Source organism: Pelobates fuscus, chromosome 8, assembly GCF_036172605.1.
Source record: "Pelobates fuscus isolate aPelFus1 chromosome 8, aPelFus1.pri, whole genome shotgun sequence".
Classification (NCBI taxonomy): Eukaryota; Metazoa; Chordata; class Amphibia; order Anura; family Pelobatidae; genus Pelobates; species Pelobates fuscus.
The window spans coordinates 175,115,578-175,126,298 of NC_086324.1; the positions used below are offsets into that span (position 1 = coordinate 175,115,578).

The 10,721-nt window shown below is 40.3% G+C and overlaps 1 protein-coding gene across 1 annotated transcript; it reads left to right on the forward strand.

Moving 5' to 3' along the window:
* Positions 1–202: 202 nt before the first annotated feature.
* On the forward strand, positions 203–4,897 carry LOC134571040 (up-regulator of cell proliferation-like). Its single transcript, XM_063429083.1, has one exon. It carries the CDS (start codon positions 230–232, stop codon positions 4,895–4,897), a length of 4,668 nt encoding a protein of 1,555 aa, XP_063285153.1. The 5' UTR covers positions 203–229.
* The last annotated feature ends 5,824 nt before the right edge of the window (positions 4,898–10,721 follow it).

Sequence of the window (10,721 nt, forward strand, 5' to 3'; positions counted from 1 at the left end):
TAGTTTTCAACCCTGTCTCAGCTCTTTACTGGCTATCACTAATTTGCCTTTGTTGGGTTTTCCCATTTTATGAAGAAGAACAGTATCTAAAGTATGCCTTATAATATAGTATAAAATTCAATATTGTCTTCAGCATTAAAGAAAAGGAGACACTAAACACATTTTTCTTTATTGTTTGTTTTCCCCAGGAGAAAGCCCTGAATATGCTTCCCTCGTGTCACGGCTAAAGATGGGAGAATACAAACGAGCAAAGCTCACTCTACAGGACGTTTTGAATATCGGGCAGGAATCCATGAACAACATTGAATTATGGACTGTAGAGGACATTCCCTGGTATTTTCTGCAGAATGTAATGGCTCTCAATGTGAATGCAAGAAACACAACACTTAAAGAACCTGCACAAAGTGCAAAAACTAGGGATAGTCTGAGCAGGTTTCAGAGTTTTAACGATGATGAAGAAACAGACTCGTCTGATTCTGTCCACCCCCTGGATGTTCTGTGTGTTCTCCTGAATTGTTCAGACCATTTCTTACAGCAGGAAATTATAAGAAAGATGTCCATGTGTCAGTTTGCTGTCCCTCTGCTGCTCCCTGCTGGGGATGGTTCTAACTGCACCTTCATGCTATGGGCAATGAGAGATATTGTGAAGAAATGGACACCTCGCTCATTAGCAGAAAGAAAAGGGTTTATGGAAGACAGTATAGTGGAAATCCCCATGCCAACCTTCTCTTTTGTGCGGTTGAGGAGATGCACCTTATCCAAATCTAAATACCTGAATCATTTGCTAAGCCCGGCTCATTCACACTTCAATATTTTTGTGAATCATGCAATGGATGGAGGGAATTACCCTCGAAATGTCTCTGATGGGCTAGTGGAGATATCTTGGTTCTTCCCTGGTGGTACGGGGAACTCTGAAACTTTCCCAGAACCCTTTGCTGTCACCAATTTACACGGAGACCTGAAATCTAACTTGACACAGTTCACCTTTCTAACACAGATATCTGCCGCGGTCTTTGTATTTATTGAGAGTTTTACTGAAGAGGATTACAGACTGTTTTCCCAATTGGCCGAAACAAAGATACATTACTATTTTGTTCTTGGCCAAAATAACGACAAACAGAAAATGCAGATGACAAGAAAAAATCTAAAACAATTGTCTCTAAAAATGAATGTTTTCATGATTAAGATTGATGACAGAAATGTCATAAAGTCTGTTAAAGATATACAAGAAATGATTTCACACTACAACAAATGCGAAGACAACAACCTAAGCCTAGAGGACGTGGCACATTTGGCCAAACTGAATGGAATACGAGTAGATGAGGATTCTGTGGAATGTCAGGAAGCCAGGAAGCATGCCTTGTTAATCACTAGTGAAATAAAGGATGTGGCTCAATACAAGAAAGATACTATGCGACTGCAGGGTGATCTGTGGATTGAAATATCTATGATAGAAAAAGAGATGTGCAGAATGACGAACCAAGGAAAATGTAACAGTACCACTTACAGAAATAAACTAACAAATAAACACTTTGAATTGACCAGGACGCAATATCAGCATCAGATGCCCGATGGTATAAAGAACTTTCTCAAAGCTATCACACTTTTAAGAGAGATAGAAAAAAAATATTTCATTAAATGGTTGAAGTTTTACCTTGATATGATGGCTAGAAAAAATGTTTTTTTGTTTCAGGATAAGCACAAGAAAAACACTAATACTTTAACAAACACAAGAGAACTGAAGCAACAATCACAAAATATTTTGGACAACTCATTGGGAATTGAACATTTCCTACGTGAAATGGGGCAGTTTTATGAAGCCGAGTGTGCTATGATTAAACATAAACACATCAGTCCAGATCAGCGACAGTTCTCTAAACTCCCAGGAATAGCTGCTAACCTCTTGTGGGGTGGGTTCCCATTGGAGCTGATTGATGGAGATGCCTCCAACATCCCCCTGCAGTGGATAACTGATGTCCTGACTGAGCTGGACACTAAGACAGGAGGACAATGCAGAATGAGAGTGATCACTGTGCTGGGAGTTCAGAGTACGGGGAAATCAACCCTTCTGAACACCATGTTTGGTTTGCAGTTCCCAGTGGCCAGTGGTCGATGTACACGAGGGGCTTTCATGTCACTTATTAAAGTGAAAGAGAATGTCCAGAAGGCGCTGGACTGTGACTTTATTCTGGTTATTGATACTGAAGGTCTGAAAGCCCCTGAATTGTCTTCTCTGGAGAACAGCTATGAACATGACAATGAGCTGGCAACTCTAGTGGTCGGGCTAAGTGATATCACCATAATTAACATGGCCATGGAGAATGCAGCAGAAATGAAAGACACTTTGCAGATTGTGGTTCATGCTTTCCTTCGGATGAGTGAAGTTGGAAAGAAACCAAACTGTCACCTTGTGCATCATAATGTGAGCGATGTGACAGCACATGTACAAAATGAGCTCAGTAGAAGAAATCTTTTGAAAGAATTAAATGATGTGACACATATAGCAGTAAAAATGGAGAAAATAAATCGACACATTACTTTGTCTGATATCATTAATTATGATCCTGAGAAGCACACCTGGTACATCCCTGGATTGTGGCATGGTGTTCCACCCATGGCTCTAGTAAACTCAGGGTACAGTGAAAATGTTTGTAACTTGAAAAAACATTTAATAAGAATTATGAAAGGCAGTGAATATCCTGGACCACAAAATATTTCTTTATTCATTGAATGGGTGAAGAGTTTGGCAAAGGCTGTAAAACATGAATCATTTATTTTCAGTTTCCGAAATATCCTTGTGGCAGAAGCTTATGATCAACTGTCCGTAATGTACTCAGAGTTGGAATGGAACTTTCGCAAACAAGTCCATTCTAATTTGGCTAACTATGAAAATAAAATAAAAAATCAATCACCAGAAAATCTACAAAATGTAACATCAGATATTATAGAAAACAAAATCAAACAACTGCTAGACAGAGAAGAGACAGAAATGACCCAGAAGTTAGAACTGTTCTTCAAGAGTGGCTGTGTCAATGTGCATCTGGTAGAACGATATAGGGAAGATTTTTTGATTCATGTAAAAAGTCTAAGAAAAGATCTTGAAGTTATGGCGTCCAACAAATGTTGGGAGACGGTCAGAATTCAAAATGGAAAATGTGAGATTCAAAATATGCAAAAAAAATACAGGCAGTTAATTGAAAGAAAACTTAATGAACATCTGGCTTCTCACAAAATGAACCAAACTATGCTCAATGAAACAGAGCTAGAGAGAACATTTAATGAAATATGGGGCAATATTCTACAGGGAATTAATATTACTGAGTTTCGGGTACAGACACGCCAAATTGATGTAGAAATGTTGGAACAACTGAAACAGGAGATGAAGAACAAGCCTGGTGCTGTCACTGAGAAATTAAATAACGTTAAGTCACTAAAAGATTACGGACAGAAAAGTTTTAAAGTGACTAGTGACTACATTGATATGGGTTTGTTCAAAATTGTAAAACAATTCTTTACTAATAGTTATTTAAAAAAATTAAATCAGCATTTACTTACTTTAACAGCTGATTGCCAAAATTATGTTGAGGGAAAGGTGACCACAAAAGAAGATTATAGTGAAATGTATTGTTGGGAATTACTGACTAGGATAAATGACAAACTGGATACAAAAGAGGTAAGAAACCTCCACTACAACCCACTGTTTGAGGTTGATCTAAAACTACACATTTTGGGGAGATCAGTTCCTTACTTTCAGACGATACATGATACTTTCAGGAAAAATAACAATCCAGAACATCTGCTTCCTGATCTTCAATCTCAATACCTTTCAAAGTTTAAAGACTTACTCCAATGTAAAGAAGACACCAGCAAACAGGCTAAACAATTCTGCAATGAGTGTTTGAAACCAGCGATAATTGATCACATGTACAAAAGTGTTGGGAATGAAATTGTTGATGATGTATTAACAAGTTCTGATGCCATGAGATTCAAAAGCCGGATGCATTTCCAGTTCATGCTTCTGAAGGAACTGCTTGAAATAAACCGGTTTGAAAACTACTTACAATACATTACACAGTATGAAAACTATGTGAGAAACTGGATTTCAACTTATATTGCAAATAACTATGCAAATACTAAAAGTTTAGACAACTTATTATCACAGATCCTCTCTTCCATTGCTCAAAAAGTCCGAGCTGCCCTTAGAGACCAGAAGGTCCAAAATAGTAAAAGTTTAAGTGGCTTCTTGGAAACATTTTTTAAAGCATTAGACAAGCATTTAGTGCTTTCAAGGAATTCAATGAAAGTGTCGAGTTCCCACAATACTTTATGTATAAACGAATTTTGTACTGAGATTGAGCATTTCCTCAGTAAAATAAGAGATGAAATTGGATATGAGATCATTTTGTTGAATTTTGAATCTTTCTTTTCTGTAATTACATGGAAGCCTCGGGATGAATTGTTCAAAAAAATAATTGGATGTGGAAAGAAATGCCCATTTTGTAATGCTCCATGTGAGGCAGGAGGAACTCGGCACAGCCAGCACTTTGCCTCTGTGCATCGCCCTGAAGGATTAACTGAACATATGTGGTCAGAATCCAATGTTCTTTGCAATACTATATGTTCCAATGATGTCCTGTCCAATGACTTTTTTATGAACTCAGACACAGGCGGCGAATGGCACCCGTACAAAGATTATCGCGCAATTTATCCAGACTGGATCATACAACCCGACAGAGACATGAGTTCCTCAACTTACTGGAAATTTGTTTTTGTGCAGTTTGGAGATCGATTTGCAGAATACTATAAAGCTATTCCAGCTGAAATCCCTCGGGAATGGAGAAAAATAACTAAAGACCAGGCTCTTTTGAGTCTACATAAAATATTTAAATTCAAATAAAATCATATTCTTTGATGAGCAAAAATGGTAAACATAAACAAAATATCTGTTATTAGATGTTTTCGACTTGTTTTAACCCATATCATGCTGAACTAGTTGATTATGACATTGTTATAACAATAAGCATGGCATAAAGGGCATCAAGCACAAATGCTGTATGAATATTGTTTATTAACACCAAATTGTTTCATTTTTTTAGATCACCTTAATACTGTCATCTAGTCTTGAACAATGTATCTATAGAGAGCACTGATTGTTTTAGTTGTTATAGTAACATATCTTCATATAAAAAGTGGGAAAAGTGCAAATGTAAAAGTAATTTCCTTTAAAAAAAATAGCAGAATGAAAAGTGCTTATTAACCAAAAATTGCTCTACAACACTGGGCTCAGGGTTACCATATCAAACCCTTATAAGCACAAAAATAAACCAGAGTACTGTACAAGCTGAATATCGGAACAGGAGCTGATATTAGAAATGGTATTAATGTAATAATATCTGTAATTATTCAAATAGAGGAATTCGAAAACAACAAAGAATACAATGTAAAATAAATAAATAAAAAGTTCAGTGTCCTTTCATTGCGCTATTCAAAGCCTATAAAGTCCAGATAAGACGTGTAAAATTACAATTTTATCAAACAAAATTCATTCCATATAAAAAAGTATGTAAAATAAGGGACTGTAGGACTAAAATCTGTAGAAAAGCAGTGTACGTATTCTACCAGATAAAGTAGGCATAAAAAGACACTAAGTACAGTGTTTAGATGCTATACCAACAATCCATGAAAATACACCGCACAGATTGTCCAATGTAAACAGATCACTTCTGGTGCGGCATTAGGAACAGCTGGATTGCATGATTTATTTCAGGATATTTAAACTCATCAGATGAGGAGCGATGTAGAGGCCTGAAGAAGGCACTGAAGCCGAAACGTGTTTGCTGAGTGTTGGAGATCTGTTTACATTGGACAATATGTGCAGATTCTACAGATTTTAGTCCTACAGTCCCCTATATTCTATATATTTACTATATGGGACCTATTGTCAGTAGTATTTACTACTTGTTGTTTTTTTTTGTTGTTAAATAGTGATGTCCCGAACGGTTCGCTGGCGAATAGTTCCTGGTGAAAATAGCATGTTCACGAACGTCTGCGATGTTCGGTCCGCCCCCTATTCGTCATCATTGAGTAAACTTTGACCCTGTACCTCACAGTCAGCAGACACATTCCAGCTGAAGCTGCATTCATTTTTTATTTTTTATTTTTTTTTTGTCTTTATTATACCTTATCCTCCATAGCCAATAACCTGTGTTTATTATACATTATCCCCCCATAGCCAGTAACCTGTGTTTATTATACATTATCCTCCCCATAGCCAGTAACCTGTGTTTATTATACATTATCCTCCCATAGCCAGTAACCTGTGTTTATTATACATTATCCTCCCATAGCCAGTAACCTGTGTTTATTATACATTATCCTCCCATAGCCAGTAACCTGTGTTTTATACATTATCCCCCCATAGCCAGTAACCTGTGTTTATTATACATTATCCTCCATAGCCAGTAACCTGTGTTTATTATACATTATCTCCCCCATAGCCAGTAACCTGTGTTTGTTATACATTATCCCCCATAGTCATTTATCGTTGGACCTAGGCAGCATGATGTCTTAGGCCGGCCCAGAGAGTGAGTGAGTGAGTGAATAATATAATATATATGTTCAGAAACATATTAGTAATATATGTAAATCGGGTTCATGCAAAGAGGGTGAAAAGGTATTAAAGAAAAACACACTTATTGCATCAAATTTACAAAGCCAAACTTTTAAAAGCTTTCCTCATTTCTTTCTTGGGATGAGGAATATATCGGTTGTAGACTGAGGATTTCCATCTGCCCAATCTTTTAATAATATGCACTGGAGTGTCAGTGTTGAAGGAGACCGAAGCTGCCCCTATTCTAAATGAAAGACCGAGACATGGCTACAACCCAATCTTAGGAGTAGTGTTCTGATGTAGAAGATGAATTTAGCCGTAGTCAGAGGGATTCAGTGAGAGTAATGGTGAAATGTGTGTGGCATGACTGAGTGTGGGTAAGTAAGAGTCAGGTATTTTAACTGGGCACTAGTTCTAGGTGGGATAAAGTGGAATAGCGGATGGATGAGTAGTTTGGTTTGTTTTAGAGGTTTGTAGAGAAAGTATATAGTGATCATGATTTTTAGCGATATCCAATATTTTTAAGGTGGTCTCAAACAAACATAAAATGCTATATAAAATTTGTGGGAATATCGAATAGTCGTGTACAGTAAATCAGAGAGGGCTCAGAATATCGAACCATCGATCGGTAACTTGGATGAAGTAGGGGGTCTATCTGTTTTATTAAATATGCGGTAATATGCTTTTAATGGGATAGGACGTTAGGAAAGGTGTGTGATTGGGATAAGTGGTTGTGGCTGTATTTACCTTATCCTGGGACCAACCTGGCTCCTAAGCTTGAGCCGCGCGTGGCTGGATCACTCCTGCCTCCACACGAGCCGCATGCGGCTTGATCTCCTCTTCTGACTTAGCCGCGTGCACTGACCGCAGTGATCGGTCATGTGGCCCGCCTTGCACTAGGAGCACGGCTCGAGTCACGAGCTCGCTCTTAAAGGGGCAGTGGGAGCCAAAAGTTGATTCAGGCTCCCATTGGCCCACGTCATTCCAGCACCCCCACACACGAACGTTTTGGGGGCACAATAGCTTGCATTTAAAAAAAAAAAAAAACTTTTTTGACTGTAATATAATAGCAGTCAGTTTCCTTCACACGTGTGCATTTCAGGGCCTGCCAGGGCACAGTGTCACACCAGTGCAACTCATATCTGGTGTAACAGTGTACATTTAAAAGAAAATACAGGGGGCTTGTTGTCACCTTTCGGGGACCCTTGGTGTTGTACGTGGCTGGGTGGAGGAAGAGACCTTCAATGATATCAGTGAGGACAAGGAACGGGACATGGGTAGCTTGGTATCCAACCTTGTGCAAATGGGGAGCTTGCGGTTGTGCAAATGGATTGTTTGCGATTGTTTGCGGTGCGTTAAACGGGGTGTTTGGTCTGTCACTGTGAAGTGGGCGTAACCTTTACACTACCTGATCAATACAACATCATACCTGATCTTTTAAAGCACGTTATTCCAAACAATTTAGGAATATTAGGTGATTTATGCCCTTTATGGATTAAAACCAGACTCTGCATCAACTATGTAATTTTCCATGGGAGTTTTGACATGGATCCCCCTCCGGCATGCCACAGTCCAGGTGTTAGTCCCCTTGAAACAACTTTTCCATCACTATTGTGGCCAGAAAGCGTCCCCGTGAGTTTTAAAATTCGCCTGCCTATTGAAGTCTATGGCGGTTCGCCCGTTCGTGAACATTTGCGGAAGTTCGCCGTTTGCGAACGGAAAATTTTATGTTCGCGACATCACTATTGGTAAATATAATTGTATTGTATTGTTTTGTAATGTCTAAAGTAAATTTAATTATCGTACGGGAAAAGAAAAATCTTTCAACTTTAAGAAAAGGTCCTCATCCAAAAGCAAGTTTTCCACAAATGTTCATATTGTCAGAAACTAAATTAGAAAATAGTTACATTTCTATCATTAAATGTTCAAGGGTTAAATTCTCCCTAGCGGCATATGCAAGATCACATGCTAAACCAGCTAATTGGGTCAGTATATGTAGTACTATACATGCTAAGGCTGGCCTGAGGTGACTGGGTGATGTTTTATTGGGATCTATGGGATCTATGCAAGCCTGTCTGATAGTGCCTTCCGTCAATAATACCTGTAGAGGTGTTGTAATTAAATCGATTAACCCAAGCTGCCAGATGGGTGCCGTTAGCATTAAAAAGTATGTAAGTTGAACAATGCAAGTTGTGGCTGGTTATGGGTCGCTAGTTATGATTAACCACAGACTAATGTTGGCCCAGCCATTCAATTAGCTATACTAGTATTAACTGTAGAAAACATTACGGTGCATGTGAAAAGAAACCTTATGGGTAAAACCCTCAGGGTATGACAGTGTGTCTCTCTCGGTTACTTGGAGCAGTCCAAAGCATCGAGTGCAGCAAGCGTCCATGCATTTATTCAGCCCACCCCACATGGAGGAGTCGTGCTGTAGTATGCAGGGTCTAGTCCACTTGGTTGTGGGGGGCTGCCTCCTTGGTCCATTGCTCTATTGAGGTTTGGGCCTGTTTCTCTAGGGTGTATGTTTTGACCTGCCGGGTGGTTGGCCCTCTGAGTTGTGGTTCCCCTGGTGCACCTCCCAGTTCCTTTTCGCTTGAGTGTCCTGTGTGTTCGGCCCGAGGCCTTAGCGGGGGCCCTTGCCACAAGTCCATTGACCCCATCTTCAGGGTCATGGGCCCAAGGTTTTCGCGGATTCCGGTTGTTCCCCTGGGTGTATGGGTGGCGGTGAGGAGTAACCCTCTGGTGGGCTCCCTGCTTGGAAGAAGAGTGGGGAGAGCTTTTGGGAGCACAAGGGGTCCCCAGCACTCTGTGGCTGTGCTCCAATGCTTGATTACCTCCCATGAGTTTGCCCTCAGGCAGAGGGTCTGTCCTCCTGCAGCGCCATCTTGGGGCCCTGTGCCGTTTAGGAGTAATGCATTGGCGGCTGTGTTGCTTAAATTGCTCTTTGCTCTGGCATGTGCTCTGTTTATTCAGCCGTGCCCGGTGCTCCAGTCGTGCCCTGAAGGCGTCGAAGATAGCGGTGAGTTTGGCTTCATAGTCTGGCATGACTGTGTGGCGTTCAGGTATCTCGCCTGGTGCACTTACTGTCGCCATTTTAGTTGCGCCTCGTTTTCGCCTGTCCTGTTGCTGTGTTGCCCCATGTTGTAGGCTCAGCCTGTAGCCGCCTCTCCAGTTGCTTGTTGTGGACTGAGATGACCCCCATCGGTCCAGAGGGGGGGGGTAGGAGGTGATGCCCCCGAGGTATACCCGACCAGGTCAGTCAGCGCGGGAAGCGGCCATCTCCCTGGCGCTCGATCTCCGGTAGGCCTCAGGGTTCCTTGTCGGGTTCCCGGTGTGGTAGAATCTTGAGTTTGGTGTCGGGCTATTCTCCCAGGTAACCCCGACATGATTTCTCATCTCTGGTGTGCGACTGTGCCGTGTTTTTTGGGGTTTACCCCCTCGAGGTACAATAAGTAGCAGGAGCTGAAGTGTAGCACAGCCGCTCAGCCGGAGTGCCAGGCTCCGCCCCCCATTCCCATTTTAAAACCTGAAAAAAACAGAATTAATAACAAACTATAGACCAATCTCTCTGATAAATTCGGATACAAAAATAAATGCATCAATATTAGCCAATAGACTACAAAAGATATTTACAAATACAATCCATTTAGACCAGTTTTTTTTTTTAAAGAAAGATCCTCAGTAACTAAAATAAGAAGAATAATTGATATTTTAGATAATGTAGACAGATCAACAGTCCCATTTGTAGCCCTATCATGATATGCTGAAAAAGCATTTGATAGGGTCAAGTGGGACTACCTGAAGTCAATATGCAAACAATGGGGTCTGACTGGATGGATCTATGATGCTATATGGGCTTTATACACAGGTCCTAAAGCAAGAAAGATGGGGGGGTGGATATCCTCAGACTGGTTCAGGGTGACCAATGGTACCAGGCAGGGGTGTCCTCTGCCCCCTCTGCTATATGTATTGTTCATTGAGTCTCTAACAGATGATATTAGAAATAATATAAAAAATTAAATGGTTTGTAAGCAACAAGAAAGAATTCAAGATATCACTCTTCGTGGATGATGTCCTCATAACACTGGAAGATCCTTTAGCATCATTA